Genomic DNA, 19248 nt, shown 5'->3' with positions numbered 1-19248 from the left:
ATTTATCCAATTTGACCTCCCCAAATTTTGATCTCAATGACATCATGGGGTAAGGCATTTTGCCAAACACATGTTACTTCCCTTTTTGTATCCGGCACATGTGATTCATCGAGCTTGCCTTTAGGTTTTTACCTATACTTTTGTATTTGTAAAATTAAGAGAAGATTTGAGTTATGATCTGAAATATCGAACATACCTTGTTTTGCTGACTTTTGTAGACTCTCATTAATCTAAACAATGGATGTGCTACCAACACCGAGCATTTAATTGGCTCATTTGCATGGAAATTGTTATACACATGACACCATCTAGCTTCTTCCTTTGCATTAACTAGTCCAACTAAGAGCATTTTAGAAAAACAATTATTAGCACCTCTTCTGCACAGCTAAACTCATATGAAAATGGGGAGCTATGGCTCATTTTTGTGCGTCTATATGTAGTGCTTTGTTCGCGAGCATTTGTGAAATAACTCACCTCACTGTTCCCATGCTTACACATATGTGCCATAGTGTTCTCTAAAGCATTTTTAAATATCCACAAGCATTTCACCTTGGTCGAACACCTTTGGCATTCTGCCAAACTATTCACATACTTTATTGATACCAACCAATCACATGTAACCGTGGCTCTATTCAAGGATCTTCGTGAGTCCACATATTATTCATCAAATTTCCTCTCAGATAACTGGACATCACCAATCATAGAGCTTGATAGGGGCTTCATATTCCATGCATTAATTTTGATATTACAACTGAGGCCACTGAATTACTCAACAAAAACAACATCTTGAAGTACTCTTCCGATCTATATCAGTCCTTGCCCAATCTAAATCAGAATACCCTTGCAACTTTACCCCATCTCTACAAAGGTATGGCAAACCATACTCCACTGTGCCCTACAAATAGTTGAGCATATGCTTTGCTGTGATCCAATGAACTTGCCTTGGGTCTACCATATACTGACTCAAGGTGTTTGTGGCAACACAAATGTATGGTTGAGTGTTGATGAGATACATCAATGAGCCAATTAATTGCCAATATTGTCTAGAATCTACCAATTCTGACTTTGAAGAATCAACCTTCTTCAAGTTAGCTACCATTTGAGTAGCCATTGATCTACTGTTCTCCATCTTGAATCTCTTAAGGATCTACATTGTATACTTCCCTTGTCCAAGAAAGATCTCTCGATCTTTGGCAAACCTTAAGTCCTAGAAAGTAATGCATCAACCCAATGTCCTTCATCTCAAATTCTATTACCAAATCTGACTTGCACTCAACGACCAACTTCTCTACCATTGTAAGAATTAAGTCATCCACATAGAGCACCAAGATGAGGATCTTAGATAGAATTTGCCCCACTCTTGGTAAAACCCATGCTCTGCAAATAGTTGTCGATCCTGGAGTACCATGCCCTCAGAGCTTGTTTGAGTCCATACAAGGCTTTCTTAAGCCTACATACATGTGACTCTTTGTCGTGTACCTCAAACCCCTGTGGCTGCTCTATATATACTTCTTCCTCAATGGAACCATTGAGGAATGTTGTCTTCACATCCATCTGGTGAATCATCCACCCTAACTCTGAAGCAATGGATATAATAGCTTAAATAGAAGAATATCTAGCGACAGGAGCAAAGGTCTCCTTGTAGTCTACTCCCTCTTTCTGAGAGAATCCTCTGGCCACAAATCTTTCTTTATACTTCACATTGCCATCTGTCGCATGTTTGATTTTGAACAGCCATCTAGAAGTCACTACTGACTTCCCCACTGGTCTTTGCACAAATTCTCAAAAATCATTCTTCATGATGGAGTTATGCTCCTCCACCATGGCATCTCTCCACGCCTCTTGGCTAGCTGCTTCTTCAAAGCTGGAAGGCTCTAAGTCTAGGATGTTGGTTATTAAGGCCATATACATCGGGAACTTTTGTGGAGGCCTACTCTACTTAAATGTGGTTTTGGGAGCCTCAACATGTTCCCGGGCATCTCTCAAGATTTGCTCAAACTATCTAGGCCTCCTAACTAATTCAAAAGGGTTTAATTGTCCCTCTCTTTAAGTTTGGCCCTTTGTACTAGAGGTTTGTGAACTCTTTCTCACCTTTTGAATCCTCCAGCAAAATATCCTTTATAACTGTCGATGGATCATGAGATTTCTTGGATGCCAAGTTTTCTTCAAACTTCACATCCCTACTCACAACTGTCCTATGTTGCGTTGGTATAAAGACCTTGTAGGCTTTTGACTCTTCACTGTATCCCACAAGAATGCCTTTATCACCTAAGGGCTCCAACTTTGTCTTCTTCTCTATAGGCACATGAATATAGACTAGACAACCAAAAATCCTAAGGTGTCCTATCTCCAGTTTAATCCCTGTGAATGCCTCCTCTAGGGTCTTTTCCTCTAAAACCTTGTGAGGGCTCCTATTTTGTAAATATGCGGCTATGTTGCATGCTTCTGCCCGTAGAAATAATGGCAAACTCTAATCATGGATCATGGCCTTTACAAAACTAATGATAGATTTGTTCTTCCTCTCTGCAACTCCATTTTGTTGTAGAATGTAGGCAGCTGTCTTCTCCCTCTTGGTTCTTGCATCCTTGCAAAAATCTCTAAACTCATTTGAGGTATACTCACCCTTGTTGTCTGATCTTAGCACCTTGATCTTCTTCCCTTGGAGATTCTCCACTTGATCTTTGAACTCCTTGAATAGAGTGAAGGCCTCATCTTTGGTCTTCATGAAGTAGATCCACGTCTTCTTTGAGAAATCATCAATGAAGGTGACATAATAGGATGCACCATTCATTGATGCCACTGACATAGGCCCACAAATATCAGAATGTATTAGATCCAAAATCTCTTTGGAACGAGTTTCACTATTGTGAAATGAAGCTTTGACATTTTTTCCAAGAGCACAACCTTTACATACCCCTTCTTGCTCCAAACTAATGTTTGGAAGTCCAGTGACCATCTCTCTTAATATAGGTAGTGCTTTGTGAGGCAAGTACCCCATCCCCTTGTGGCACAACTCACACAAGCTCTCATTGTTATGCACCAGTGCCTAAATGGAGTTACCTTATAGCCTATATAAGTTGTCTTCCCTAACTCCAATCCTCACAATTGTGTTTGGATTGGCTCCCTCTGGGCATATAAACACTTGCCCTTTCTGGAAGGTAATTGTGTAACCTTTGTCCTCCATAATTGAGATGGACAACAAGTTCTTCAACAAACCAAGTACATACAACACTTCCTAAGCATCAATTGATCCTCCTGACTCAAGCTGAAACTACACGATTCCTTGTCCCTTAACTGCATACAAAACATCGTTGCCAAGCTCCACAGTGATCCCTGATTCATACTCAGAGAGTTGACTGAACAACTCTTGTGCTTCAGTCATGTGACGGGAGGCACCATTGTCCAAGTACCATGCACTTCTAACTATAGTGTTGGTAGAAAGACAGGCTACAAGGGAAAAATCATTCTCAAACTTTGTTGCAAATTCACTCAATTGAGTCTTTGTTGCTGTTGTTGCTGCTACGTGTTGTGTCTTTCTTGTGCCTTTCTTCTTCTCTAGACATTGAGAAGCATAGTGACCTTGGTTATGGCAAACAAAGCACTTGATCTTGCTTAAGTCTTTCTTCTTTTCGGGATGATTTCCTTCTCCATAATTGTTACCTTTTTTGGTGAAAGCTTTCCCTTTTCTTTTCTTAGTCTTAGTGATGAGGGCCAAGTTTTCATCACCACCTCCTTGCTAGTTAGATCTAATCTCCTCACGAGTGTCCTCTTGAATACAATCATCCCATAGCCTCTGCCAATCTGGAATGTTTTCTTGAGCACAAATTCCCTCCACAAATGGTTACCATGACTTGGTGAAACCATTTAGAGCTACATTCACCAGCTCTTCATCCAAGATCTTTTCTCCAATTGCTGCAAACTGATCACGGATCTGTGTGATCCTCATGAGGTAACTAGTAACATTATTAGATTTGGTCATCCAACACTCTCGGAACTTTTTCTTCAAAACCATCTTCTAGTTCATATTGTCACTTTGAAAGAGATCAACTAAGGCATCAAACATGTCCTTGGCTTTCGTCTTTTCTACTATATGCAGAATCAAGTGATCCTTTATAGCATCTAGGATGACCCTTTGTCCTTTAGTGTCCTTATCCTATGCTGCTTGAAGTGCAAGATCTGTTTGTAGTGGAAGAACCTTCTCCACATTTGCCCTCAAGTCTTGTCCTATGAGAAGCAGCATGACTCTCGACTTCCATGGCAAGAAGTTTGAAACTCCATCTAGCCTATCCTCGAACCTGAGACTGCTGACTGCCATATCGGTCTTGTAGCTTACAGCTCTAATACCATGTTAATTTCTTAAATCTAGTATCTAGGTAAATAGATCAAATCTAGATTTACACTACTAGATTTATTTAACAAAATAAAGCAACACAAAACTTAGAAAAGCAAAACACAGTTTATATGCTCTTCAATCAGTTCATAATTCAAAATAACTTCAGAACTTACAAGAGCTCCCAGTACATGGGAAAATGGCTCTGAAACAAGTTACAAACAAAACAGCAAACCTTGAATATACTCAGTCTTGCTACCTTCTCCTTTACATTTAACTGTTGTAAACTTCCTTCCTTCTACCCTGCTGAAAATCAGAAATCTCTTCTCTGATTTTCTCTCTCTCTCCCAATATCCTTCTTGAGAAAGATTATTGAATTATGTTTAACCCTTAGATTCCTTTTATAATAGTAGTTGGGAAAAGTAAAGTCCTACTTGAAGTCTACTTCCATAACATAGAGTCCTACTTGAAGTATACTTCTATAAAGTAGAGTCCTACATAAAGTCTACTTCCATAAACTAGAGTCTTACTTGAGCTCTTCTTCTTAGGCGACTACTTTAATTAGTTAGGTGGATAAAGTAGAGTTCTACTTGAACTCTACTTTCTCAAAGTAGAGTCCTACTTGAACTCTACTTCTAACTTACCTTTATGAGCTACAATTATCAACAGTATAAAGGAATGGTTCATATTATCAGGAGGTAGACCAATTGTGTAGATACCTTGGAAGATAAGTCCTGAAATGCCCTTGAAAAAAGGTGTTCCTACCAAATGAAACAGTATTAAAATATATACGAAGCACGAAGAAAAAAGAGAGAAAAGCACATAGACAAAATATGCCCATTAAAAAAATCAAAGGGAGTGCAGCCCCCATCTTCAAATATTGTGAGAGAAGACCACTCCTTTTATACTACTGCAGCTAAGCCTAAAATTAAAAACCAAGCACCCATTACACACAAAAGAAAGGGGCTTTTGGAAACTTTATTTCAAAATGAGAGTCAAGACATTGATAACCAAAATATAGCAAGATGCATATATGCAAATGGTTTGCCTTTCAATATTGTTTGCTCCCCATACTAGAAGAAGTTAAAAAGTGTCAATGAAGCTCCAAGAGGGTATAAGGACCCCAATTATGAGAAAATATGCAACAATTTGTTGGAAAGAGAGGTCCAGGGGGTAGAGAATGCATGAAGCTCATAAGGATTAATGGGTTGAGATAAGAACATCAATTGTTTTAGATGGGTGGAAAGATGCAAGAAATCATAACTTGATCACTATTCAATCTTTGTGTGAGCCATGACAATAGCTATATCAATTGAAGTGGATATGGATTTGTTGACATAGTATTAACATGGAGAAGATGGAAGTGGATTTTTTTTAAGATCCGTGGATTGTGAAGGGCAAATAAAAGATGGGCAATTCATTGCTAATATTTTCATCTTTGCCATTGAGATGATGAGACCTAGAAATGTTATCCAAGTCATAACAAGCAATGCCAAGAATTGTAGAGTTGCTGATTTGTTGGTTAAAGAACAATATCAGCATATCTTTTGGACACCTTGTACGGTCTACTCACTCAATCTTAATGTACAAAAGATTGGGAATAAAATTGGGTGGGTCAAAGAGGTGTACACAGAAGATGAGAAAATCCAAATGTTCATCACAAACCACCACATGTATCAAGGAATTTTTAGATTATTCTCAAATTTGGAGCTATTGAAGGTAAGTGAACTTGTACTTGAAGTAATAATTAGAAAAAAATCAATAAAATTACATTATCTGATTTTCATAATTTGGTTTCGTAATGTGTATAATTTTTTTAAGTTTGTCTACTTGATTGCTATTTTTTTGCTCTAATTTCTATTAGAAGTTATTGAGACCCATTTTGCATCAAACTTAATCATCTTGAGATGACTTGTGAAAGTGAAAGTGGCACTTTACAATACGGTGATTAGTAATAATTAGTTTATATGGAGGCAAAGCAACACTGAAAAAGGATATTGGATGACTCGTGGTCAAAATGTGTTGACTATCTCCTTAGCTTCATTGAGCACATTATGAGCTCGCATGGATAGGCCTTGTCTTGAAGAAGTGTATGACAGAATAGAATCAATGCTTGAGAAGATGAAGAAAATCATAAATTACAAAGAGCAAGACCTTGCGGAGACCTTCAAAAACTTGCAAGAAATTCTTGTAGAACAATGGAATAAGGTGATCAGTCCTCTACACTTGTTTGCCTATGCATTGACACCAAAATATTATAGTGACCAATATCTTAATATGCCGAGAAGACAGCCACTATATAGATATTTAGTGATTGGTACAAGGCAACATTCCTTAGACTGTTTCTTGATGATGATATGTGAGATTTGATTATAAATGAGTTCATAGAGTTTGTGAATGCAAGGGGTCTAAGTAAATGATGCTCTTTGTCATCACTTTAGGAAGGATGCTCATAGTTAGCAGTACCTCCAAGGCCACCAATTCTAATTGCTGCAGACCCTTGAAATCAAAATTATTTACAGGTAAGCTTCATTTAATTTTTTTTAATTTACTTTGTCTTCATAGGTTGCTAGTAATTTTGTATCTTCAATAATTTCACTTTAGTTGTTTACTTTATCTTGTCTTCATAGGTTGCTAGTTCATCTACATCAGAAAGAAATTGGAGCACATATTCTTTCATCCATTCAATAAAGAGCAATAGGTTGCAATCAAAAAGAGCGGATAATTTAGTATATGTGCATTTCAACTTGTGTCTCCCTTAACACAAATAGAATGAATACAAAGGAGAGTCCAAGATGTGGGATATAAATGCAAAGTATACAGACTTGTATACTTCTAGTTCTTAGCTTGCAATTGATGAATTGGAGGAATTGGGCAGTGATATTCTTATTGGTGCAGCTGATATCATTGGCCTTGGCACTATTTGTGAATCATGATACGCGCGTGCGCGCACATACACACACACACACACACATACACATATAACACATTTTTGTACAAATGAACCTATTAGTTGGTGTTTCACCCCTCAATTTTCGAACTTGGAAATTCGGTCCCCTTGACGGTTTTTTCATTCTTTTTCTTCAGTCTCCCATAATCCATATTGAAAAGTGCTTTGTGAAGTCTTGTTTTATGAAGGCAATGTTCAGATTAATTGTTATAACAGCAAACCAAAGGACACATGTGCCAAAATTCGAGATCGAGAGAATAGGTTCAAATGGTACAAGGTGGTTCTAAACCACTTTTTGCCTGTTGAACAAGTTCAGTGGTTCAGAGTTCGAAGACTTAGCATCTACCAATCAAAGGATGCAGATTCATGAGTTCGAAAGCTTGCAAATTCAGGAGTTCGATGATTCAAAAGGATGAAACAAATCCAGATTCAAGTTCAAAACAGCAATTTTTTGGTTCAAAGGCACAAATGATCAGTTCCATGTTCAAATCTCAAATTCAGAGAAATCAAATATGCAACAATAACTTGGGGATATCGAGATATTCATTAAATTTACAATGCTATTGAAGGAATACACACATGAGCTTATCAATACGTATGGTTCATTCTCACTCTAGACTTTAGAGCTAATTTGAATCATCTCTGAATCAAGTCGCAGCATGAGAGGGTATGTTTTCACTATTGAAGAATAAGGGCTCGATATACATAGCTGTAATGAGCTCTCCTCATACCCTGACACATACATGATTTTGATCAAAGACTCACAAATGTCCATGATTGGGCTTTATTCTTTTAGTTGATAGAAGAACAAAGTTATGGAAGGATCTAACCAACATTCATCAAACATGAACATCCTCCCAAGAAAAAACATTCATGGGGTATGTTTAGTGGGATTCCTCGATATGTTCCAAAGGTGATGTTTACCGCATAGGTTAATTAAGAATTGCACACAGATAATGAACACGAACACGAACAGCAAAACTCTTATTATTATTATTCGCATATGCCAGTACATTACATTATGCTTGAATGATAAGATCTGATCATTACAATGCTTCCCGAAGGGGTTATAAATACTTTCCGAAGAACTTTCCCGAAGGAGTCCGTCGGCCACATACAACATGTCGCTACATAACAAAAACCTTTCCAAAGGGACCCATCGGCTACATAACAAGAACCTTTCCAAAGGGACCCGTCGGTTGATACACAATTTCTACTGACGACATCATCCCCCCCAAAAAGAAAAGTCGTCTCCTGACGACTATTACAAAATCTCTCAGACAAATCAACAACCAAAATACATTGACTGACTAACTGGTCTTCAACACTATCACCTTAGCCAATTTGACATCTGACCCTGATAGCCACCTGTGCCGCTTTCTGCCTTCCAATTCCGAGTACACTAAACCAAGTGTCGCCGCACTGCCTCCAACTGGATGATCAGCTCCTCCCGAGCTCTCTACACATCCACCAAGACAGCCTCACGGCCAACACCTACTCTCAGTGCCTCTGGTACACAGACACTCCATGCCTGCAGCAGCTCTAAGTCTTCTCAACTGGTTAGACTCCGACGACTGATATTCGCAATGACTGGGGGTCCAGGGGGCAACGCCCCCGGCGGGGTCGAGGGGCAGCACCCCCGCGGGGTCCTGGGGCAGCGCCCTAGGTGTGCTCCCTGTCGCAGTACAGGGTGGGGTTGAGGGGCAGCGCCCTCGCCGCCAAGACCAAATGAGCACTTTGGAACCCACACAAAACTGCACGGAACACACCATTTCTGTCATTTTCTGCCAATTCTACACTCTTTCTAGCAATCGTTGGTTCTTCCTCTACTCTGTGGCATCATCTGATACTCATTCTGAGCATTCTTGATTTGTCAAATTTTTTTTTTTATAGAAAACCTCCTATCACCCTTCTATGCTACCAAATAGCAAGTAGAAGCCATACGCCAAAACCCCACTCTTCAAAATCTATAATCTTGGAATCCAAATCCGTACACATGATATGCTTGAAAAATCCGTACAATTACCTCGCATTCCAAATTATAATTTCTGTACGCTGTCTTTACTTCCAAATTTTGTATGCCGTACGACCAAAATCCGCAGTGTTAATGGCTTTCCTCAAAAATCCGTACAGCACATGTAGAAATCCATATTGATCAACCCCCCCAAAAATTCGTACAGTCACTGTACTAGAAATCCGTACCATAACTTTTTGTTGAAAATCCGTACTGGGATATCGTACGATGATTTCAATAAAGTCCGTACGGTGCATGGTTAAAATAGCTTTAAAAACCGTACACCAACTTCAAATAAAAATCGTACACTACTTCCAAAACCGTATGGTGAGCAAGTTGTAAATCCGTACATTCCTAGACTATTTAAAAAGACTGTACGGTGGTCTCAAATTGATGTTACAATGTGCAGCTCCTGAAAAAAGTACACTGTCTTCAAATATTGAAACCCGTACACCAAAAAGGAAACCGTACACTTGCTGGAAATCCGTACAGGAGAAAGCCGTACATCTCATACTTTACAATCTGCAAAACCATACACCTGCTAGAAATCCGTACAGGAGAAAACCGTACATCTTTAGACTTTTCAATCCTCAAAACCGTACTCTTCCTCCAAAAACCGTACACCATCTCAAAATCTCAAAAACCAAGTGAAAACCATACGGTGAGCAAACAAAATCCGTACCATACTTTTTTCCATTTTTTTTCTTTTTTTTTATAAATTTTTTTTTTTTTAAAACAGCAGAGTCAGTTTTCCCTTCGACCGTCGGCATCGTCGGTCTACAACGACGAAGGGGTCGCTCGAAGGCCATTCTCTGACGCAGAAGTCTTCTGGCCGTGGTATACCTTCAGCTTCGAGCCATTCACCACCTGAGGCACTTCCTATCCATCCAAAGTCCATAATTTTATTGCTCCATTGTCCCCTACTTCCCGAATCTGATATGGCCCGACCCACTTAACTTTGAACTTGCCTGGTTTGATCTCATTCCGGTCTTCGTACTTCAACACCCACTGTCCGAGTTGAAACCTGCTACGCCTATTCTATGTCATCTCCATATCGCCCAGTTTGTTCCCGAAGCTCGCTACCATGGACTCCATCAGCTGCCCCTTCTGTCCGTCAATAACACATTCACTCTGTACTGCTACAACTTTATTGAACCCTTCCTCTTTGTTGCCTGTGCAGACCGTATCGTGTGTCTTCCTTGTTGCCGATACCTTTATGCTATATTTGTGGTTCGACGTAATACTTTCTTCCGACGCAGTCGTACAGTAGAATCTTTCCTTCTTTTGGGTTCGTACTGTATGTTCTGTCCTTCAGCTTCAGTCATACCCGCGTTTCCTTCTTCGGCTTTTCTGTGTTGCTTCAAACATTCATTTCCTCCTTCAGCTTCTCCATGTTCCTTCAGACATTCATTTCCTCCATCGGCTTCTCTGTGTTCCTTCGGACATTCATTTCCTCCTTCGGCTTCTCTGTGTTCCTTCGGACATTCATTTCCTTCTTTCTTACCTTCGTCGATCCTTAGCATATTACAACTTGGAAAGAGCTCGTAATCCTCTATCTGCCAATGGTAAAGACCATTTACCGAATCCAGATCGTCATCTCCTTCCAATCGTAGGACTCCCTCCTGATCGGGTTCCATACTCTGCCTCCTCTCATCATCTTCTCCTTCGGAATCCGACGATAGAACTTCTTCTCCAACCATCTGAGTGTGTAGATCGATGACATACTTTCGACCTTTGCTTTCAAGTGATAAAGTATTTTTCTTCCAATCGTGCTTTGTCTTGGCTTGTATCAGCCACCCCCGGCCCAGAATGGCATCATATCCTCTCCGCTTCAGTGGGATCACGACAAAGTCCAACAGGAACGGTTGTGTTCCAATCGTCACTGGTTGCGATGTGAGTACTCCCAATGGCTTGATTCCATGTTGATCGACTGTTAACAGCTGGAAGGTAGGTGGCCATAATGTCGGCTGCCCCAACTTTTTCCAAGTATCCTCTGGTAGCACATTGACACCGGATCCTCCATCCACGATCGTGTCCGTTAGCACAGTCCCGAGAATGCCCATTTCAACAACCGTTGGGTAGCGTCCGGATGAAAGAGCTAACAACATCAGATCTTCTGCACTTGCACCACTTTCCTCCTCCTTTTTGTCCGCTGTACTTGCTCCGCTTTCTTGCTCCCTTCCATGTTCTCCTGGTAGTTTAGCAATGGGAACGATGTTTGTGAGTGCCGATCGAAGCTAAGGCATAGTGAGCAACAAATCATTTATCCTGATGGGTATCTCGGCTTGCAATATTTGTCGTACGATGTTCTGTTCTGCGTAGTTCCGTACGGAGGTACCAGGCGTGTCCTTCAGGTGTGCCATTTCTGCCTGTGTTGCTTTCTGGATCTCTACCCGTGCTTCCTTTAGTCTCTTCTTTTCTTTCGCCAGGTCGGGGTACACTTTCGCTTGCTGCCGTGTGATGGCCAAAACCTCTTCTTTATCTGTCCCGACGGTAATCAAGTTTACTCCGGACTTCGAGCACTTAGCATCGTCATGATTGCCCGGTCCACACCATCAGCATAGCAACTTCGGTGTGTTAGTCGTTGTGCACTCTCGAGCAAAGTGACCCCACAGATTGCATGCGCAGCATTGAACTATCAGCCGGCCATTGGCATCGTACTGGCTTTGACTCCTCCCACCATTATTGTTGTTGCTGCTATTTTTGTTGTTTTGACCGTGCCGGTTGTTTCTGTATCTGCCTGATGTGGCACCTTCCGTACTGGTGTTCCCGTTCCCTCCTGACGGGGATGCCTCTTGCATGAGGAACACTTGCTATGGTGTTCTTGATTTCAGGTTGAAAGGACATTCCATTACCGAGTGTCCTAGAATCTGGCAAATCTCACAAAATTGATCTTTAGGGCAGGATCCCTTCGTATGGCCTTCTTTCTTGCACTCCGTGCACCATAGGTCATTGCCCTTAGTCTCCTTGTTCATGTTCTTGAACTCCATCATTCGAATCATGTCCTTCTGGAGGGCACGGACCTTCTTGCTGCTGCCTTCATCATCGGTGCTATCTTCTCCCGAAGGCTCATCGTCATCTGAATCGGATGAGCTGGTCTTCTTCTTCTTCTTTGTCTTCTATTCACTTTCGAGGTTCAATGCCCGATTGTATGTTTCAGTATATGTTGATGGTGGCACGATCTTCATCTTCTTTCGCAGCTTCGGGTGAAGGCCTTCCATGAACCATCTTTTCTGGAGCCCATCTGAAGGCTTATTCTCCATTTTACTGATTAAGTCCTTCAACCTCTTGGCGAAGACCCGTACTGTTTCATTCTTCTTTTGTTTGGTATTGAATATCTCTGCTACAATTTCATTATTGTCACGCAGAAGTTGAAATTCTGCGATGAACTCCTTCTTAATGTTATCCCAACTGTTTAACTTTTATGGATCAGTATCAGTAAACCAATCAATCGCAACACCCCATAGGGTAGCAAGAAATTGTCGGATCCATTCGTTTTTATCTGTTATGCCATTTGCCCCCCAGATCGTTTCACATGTTTTACAATGTCGAATGGGATCAATTGCTTCATCACCATCAAATTTAGGCAACTTTTCTTTTGGAACTGCCATTATCACTATATGTTGGGGGTTTTGTTGTGTACCTGCGTTGTTTTGCACTCCCTCGTTGTTCTGAGCTCTCGCGCTGTTTTGAACACCCGTGCTGTTCTGCACACCCGCACTGTTCTGGACACTCGCGCTGTTCTACACACCCGCGCTATTTCCAACACCCATGCTATTCTGCACACCCACGCTATTTGCAACACCCGCACTGTTTTCGACTTCCGCGCTGTTTGGTGAAGAAGAGGGTTCGTCAACCGAAACTGTTCGTTCCGGAAGTATATCTCGGACGAAGAGGTCACTCCACGCTCGTGCTCCCTCGGCACTCCGAGCCGTGCGAGTCGATCTCCTTCCGTCAGGATTCTCTTCCCATGGCGTATGCAGGTTCAGAAACTCCTCCCTCGCTTCTTCCACCAAATCAAGCTGTTGTCGAGTCTCCTTCAACAATCCTTCCGCGCTCTTGTTTCTGTCGGCAATCTTTTGAAATCTCCTTCGACGCTCTGTCTACTGTGCCAGAATTAAATTTTCCTGCGCGACACGTATGTCATCCTTTTCCTTCAACTTATTCTTATCTTTGTTCAATTGATTCGGCATTTAATTCATATCCGCCTGCTTGCGTACCAGGTCCATCGGGCAACGGCGCCAAATGTTTACCGCATAGGTTAATTAAGAATTGCACATAGATAATGAACACGAACACGAACAGCAGAACTCTTCTTATTATTTGCTTATGCCAGATAATTACATTATGCTTGAATGATAAGATCTGATCATTACAATGCTTCCCGAAGAGGTTATAAATACTTTCCGAAGAACTTTCCCGAAGGAGTCCGTTGGCCACATACAACATGTCGCTACATAACAAGAACCTTTCCGAAGGGACCCGTCGGCTGATACACAATTTCCTTTCCGAAAGGACCCGTCGGCTGATACACAATTTCCTTTCCGAAGGGACCCGTCGGCTGATACACAATTTCTACCGACGACAAGTGAGACCACAAGCTCTACACACACACACACACACATATATATATATATATAAAGAAGAAGCCATTATTTTAAATAAAGGTAACCCTACACTAGTAATTATTCGAGATCATTGGCTTGAATCATCGAAAGCTCAAAACTTTGAGCCATGATCATTCAACTGAAAGACTCTAAGCCATCATAGCACATAAGGGACTTGGCCTATAGTCACCTCTGAAGACTACTATTCTTGTGGTATTATTCTAAGCAACTAAAGGAGACCCCTGAACATGGCACACGAGCAGCAATCACTGGATTCTATTATGAGTGAGCTCAATGCCCATCTCTCCATGAGAAATGTCAAAATATCTATGATGGGCAAGAGATAGAATTTACCCTCACGCCCAAAGCAAATCCATGTGGCGTCCATCTGTATTGGATCCCGACTTCTCCAAGCCCATACCATATCAGGTCATCATTTATGTAAATATTATCAAGCCTAGCCTAATCACATTGCATGTAATTCCGAGAGTTATCACGATAATCATACCAACACCAAGTTGCAAAGTTGTTTGACAAGAGGCCCGAGTGTCAGGAAGGCCGAATTGAGGGTGGTCAAGAGTGAAGCCACATTTTATCGGTGCCGGTTGTGTCATTGGCACAAGTACACCTAAAATATGAAGAAAGGCGCCATGATCAAGTCTAATGCAATCGGGTTGCAGTTATAAGGGGGCATGTAGCCCGCAGGTCAAGTGTCAAAGTCCACTATCCACATGGTAGAAGTCATCAAAATGCAGTGACAAGCATTTTTCAGTAGTGAGGAAGTTGTCCACAAACCATTTGACAGAACGCCCATACTATTATGATAATAGTTTGCTGACAGTGTGTGAATAATAACCAAAAAAAGTCCCGAGTCTATCAAGCTCCCTACAAGTTGATCTAATTGATATACACCAATTGACAATAATGGACATATAAAATATAGATAGTGGCTGTGATACATTTGGAAAAATGTGCGACACCATCGTTATTAGCTACCACACGAAGGTCACAGTGGTAATGATAGTCATGAACTATTTGGCATAATGCTTGATTCATAAAAACATTGTTTTGACAAGTTTCGGGCCCCCACTCCATGAAGATCTTGATGAATGAAGAATAGACACAAATGGTGTTGATGTCATGGCATGTCAAGAGCATAGTGCTCGAAGAGCAAGTGTGTGAGCTCAAGTCTCTTAGGAGAAGGTGTGGGCCCGACGTGAGCACCCAAAGGGTAATCGAAGATCTCCAAATGTTTTGTGTCAACGTACAAAGACTAGGCATCATCACCTAGTTTTAGGAGAGAATATAATAATATTCCTACATCAAGCAACCATGTAGCTTTTTTGGCACAGTCTAGCATCATGAATCGCAATGACATACATGAAAGGACCATAGAATTTCATGACCTCAATCAGAAGAGATATGAACAAAGCCGAAGAATTTAGGGACTAAGTGTAATGGAAAACACAGTTTAGTTGAAGTCATCGGGCATTATAATTCAATTACTTTGCAGATCCATTTTTGGTCAAAACAGGGGACACAACTCACACAACGGGTGTACTCCTCGAGCAAATAAAGAAGCTTCATAATGGATAAGACCTAGGTGAGATAGAAACCTATGAATTTCATAAATGGTAGCGATCAGTTTTTCATGATTCTCATGACAAGTGTGGAGGGCTATATATTGGTAAGGTTTGTGTCTCTGTGTACACTACAACAACATGGTCAGTTATGTCCCCCCTTTGAATGATACAAGAAGTATTCCAATAATGACACATGTCAATATAACAAAGAAACACATCCCTTCTCTTATCAGACCCGATAAAAGAGCTTATTCAAATCTACTTGCCATACAGTAAAGGTAAACATATAGGGGAAGAATTGGAAACTTCTTGAGAATGTAAAAAGACCGGAACATTCAAGAAACAATTTCAAGAACCAATTATTATAACCGGTAACCATCAATGGGAAAGAAATAAATATGCTAGTAAAAGATAGAGGAAGAGGCTCCAGTTTTCGGGATTCTTTTTCTAAGACTTTGTGCTGTAGAAGAGGGGGGTTTTCTTCTTTTTTCTAGTAGACTTTGTGCTACAGGAGGGAAGAAGTTTTAATCTTAATTGTAATGCAGGGAAAGGGGTATCTTATTCTCAGATAGTGATTTATGTACAAGAACAGCAGAATCTCTGTTAATTTGTTGTGTTTAGAGAAAGGAAATATCAGCATACTGAAATTTTGAGTTTAGATGTTTATTTTCTGATTAATATTCATATTGGGATGATATTGGTTTTCTTTGAACATGTACCTGTTACATATAATCATCATCATGATTATCATTCAGACTATGAGTTGCAGTTACTCATGTATTTGGGAAGAATGATATACTTTTCTTTGTCTTTGCTTTCATGCAGCATTTGGGTAAATGAATTTTGTGTCATTTACTTTTTGTTTCTTTTCAATTAGTTAGTCCCTTCGCATCTATGTCGTGTTTATGGATAGATGTTTGTAAACCTTTCTTGCTTTTAGGTTAAAAGCATTTCTTAATTTCATTCTTTTTATATCTAATCGGGGAGATGTACCCTGTAAAATTCAAAGAGCGCTTCCACAATCCAATGGCAAAGCGACCCAACTGTTGGTAGCTTTTTGTGTCTTCATTGTTGGGCAAATAAGGGTTATTTTGGAAGTTTTGTGTGAAGATTAATATGTTTCGCCATGTAGGCAAACCAGTTCTCCAAACCCATATCTGAACCCAAATCCGAACTGGGCACTTAGAATATAAGTAGCTTGGATTTGCCACAATAACATCAGTTGGGAAATATGCAAAGCAAAAAGGATACAAGGAGGATGGAAAGCATTATACTCATTATAAATAGATGCACAAGAGCCAACCTATGGGACTAGAAGTTTTTAAAAGAATCTTTTTGGGCTTTTAGGGGTTCCAATGGTAGTATATGGTTGCAAGATATGGGCTAGCAACACTTCAACAAGGAAGTGGAGACAAAGAAACTACAGAAACATTCAATCACAAATAACCTCAAGATTAGATTATCTATTCCATATGAGATTGATTTGGCAGAGGCTAGGGCTTTTCCAAGTGAGGCATCAACTATGTCCTGGTTAAGTTAAATAAGATGATTAGAGAACATGGAGCTGCATCACTGGCCAAAAATGGCAGCAAAAGAGGAATTAGATAGAAGGAAGAGTGTGTGGATGAAACCAAGCAATAAATGGATGAATAAGTGGGGTATTGACATAAAGAAGTGCTCAAATAACAACGGGGAATAAAACAGTTTGTGCAAGACAAATTTAAAGAAAGCATGTGGACAGGGTAACTTGAGAGGAAAAAGGAATAGTACATCAAAAAATTTAATCCCACATATGATCATACACAAAAGAACTACTTAGGAATGGAAATAAATGGAAAGCAAGTGTTAATTGCTCAGATAAGAACTAATTTGCATCAACATAGATATGAAACTGGAAGTTGGATGATAATAGAAGAGTGGACAGAAAAAAGATGTTGCTATTGCACTCAAAAAGAGGTGGAGACAGCATGGCATTACATCATGGAGTGTTTAGCTTACAAAGATATTGGGATCAATTACACTGAGACACTAAACTTGAACACCTTGAGTAATTTGTTCAAAGAAGGAAAGATAACAAGAATTACTGATTCCTGGTCAAGATATGTAGCAGAAGATCCAAGTTGCAGAAAGAAAAAGAGATTTAGCTGGTGCAGTGTTTGGACTTTTTTGTTTTAAACTTTGCATGTTTATTTTTTTTCTGGCTATCTGTGAGTTCCACAGGCTGTTTGTCCTCGTCATAGTTATTAATAACATTCATCATTGAGTTTCACAAATTAATCCAAACAATACTTTTCAGAGATCTAAATGGCGAATTTTTTAATAAGCATTAACTATATGAAATTTCTACTCAATTTCTACCTTGGATACTTTGGTGAAGAAGATATTAATCATTATCTATAACTTGTGCTCTTTGTATAATTAGACTTGTCTATCTGTAACTCTTGGAAGTTTGAATCTAGAACCGTTTCCTAGGTGAACAAAATTCAACTTGTTTTCCAAATTAACATGAAGATGCATAATAAGTACATCGGAAAATTCTATTCTGGTAATGTTCAAGTGGAACGTAATACTAAGACTTCAAATCTGAGATACCTACTAATCGATACAAAAAAAATTTTAAATAATTTAACGAAAATGAAAAATATCTGCAACAGACTAGACTGCATTAACACCACTAATAACTGGGTAATGTTAAATTTTGTATTCAATGTACCATGTAAAAGGTTTACGTTATACATAAGCGAACAGACCTGAGGAAAATGAAGAAATTGCAATAAATTGTTTCACCTGATGCCTGAATGGTGATATAATTGATATGGATTTAACTACGTCGGAGGAAGAAGAAGACTGATGAAGAAGAATGACTGACAGTCTTTTCAGGGGTCGCCATATGCCCATGATCATCTCCGCTTGTCCAAGATTTAAATAAGGTCAACCACGTTAGACTTGGAAGAAGTGGCTCGAAGGACCGCAAAAAATCTAAATCAATGCCGTGCAAAGGAAAATGGATAGATTTTTTAAAATTGGCGATATAGGTACATGCACTTGGAACTTTCAGACATGTGATGTAGGTGGTGAAAGGGAATCTAAGGAATTTAGAAATATTTTGAATAATATATTTTTGTTTTCTATTATTATAATATAAGCTAATAATTTTATTTTTATGACTACTAGCATTTGTATTCAAAGGAGATGTAATGGTTATGTTGATTGTAACTTATATAGTGTGTTCTGAATTTGATAATAAATTTATAGTTGAATTTATAAAGTATTTTATTGAAAGTATATAATATTGGAAGTGTATACTAGTGATTATTAATCATTTATAGGTCTTAAGAAAGTATAAGTTTGTGAATCTTTACATGAGTGAGATCATTTACATGTCTTGATATAATATTAGGTGGGAAGTCTTGACATTGGTCATTGTAGTAATCTTGGATCTCTTGTTCATTCATGTTTTGAACATTGATTGTTGTTGAGTGTAGAATTAGGGATATTTGTGGGTTGGGGTACTACTTAATGCATGCAATAGGCTAGTTGAAGAGAAAGGATCAAACATACCACTCAACACAAACTTGAAGGTTATTAGGGGTTGGGCATCGAAACTGCTTCTCATCATATTCCAAGAGTTGGCAAAGGAGAGTGATTGAGAATGCTTACCTCACATTGGAAAATTATTGAGTGCCAAAGCTCAAGGATACCTCTTGAAACATATTTCAAAGCAAATAGGTGACAATTATTGGAATCGTTGCCCAAGGAATGTC

At 39.6% G+C, this 19248-nt stretch overlaps 1 protein-coding gene across 3 annotated transcripts in view; it reads right to left on the bottom strand.

Annotated features, from left to right (window-relative positions):
- Positions 1 to 18498, bottom strand: part of LOC149558653 (UMP-CMP kinase 3-like) — a 219602-nt gene extending 201104 nt beyond the window's left edge. For 2 of the 3 annotated variants that reach the window (XM_089832781.1, XM_089832783.1), the window contains exon 1: positions 18272 to 18497. In XM_089832781.1, the coding sequence (XP_089688907.1) occupies positions 18272 to 18388 (117 nt within the window). In that variant the 5' untranslated portion in view covers positions 18389 to 18497. Of the gene's footprint in view, positions 1 to 18271 lie in introns of all 3 variants that reach the window. The other variant, XM_089832782.1, reaches the window with a different exon arrangement.
- Between the last annotated feature and the right edge of the window lie 750 nt (positions 18499 to 19248).

This window comes from Cupressus sempervirens, chromosome 5 (genome assembly GCF_028749045.1).
Source record: "Cupressus sempervirens isolate cs-2001-9-10 chromosome 5, ASM2874904v1, whole genome shotgun sequence".
In the NCBI taxonomy this organism is placed as follows: Eukaryota; Viridiplantae; Streptophyta; class Pinopsida; order Cupressales; family Cupressaceae; genus Cupressus; species Cupressus sempervirens.
Note: the sequence above shows the minus strand (reverse complement) of the source record. Positions and strands in the feature narration are given on the sequence as shown.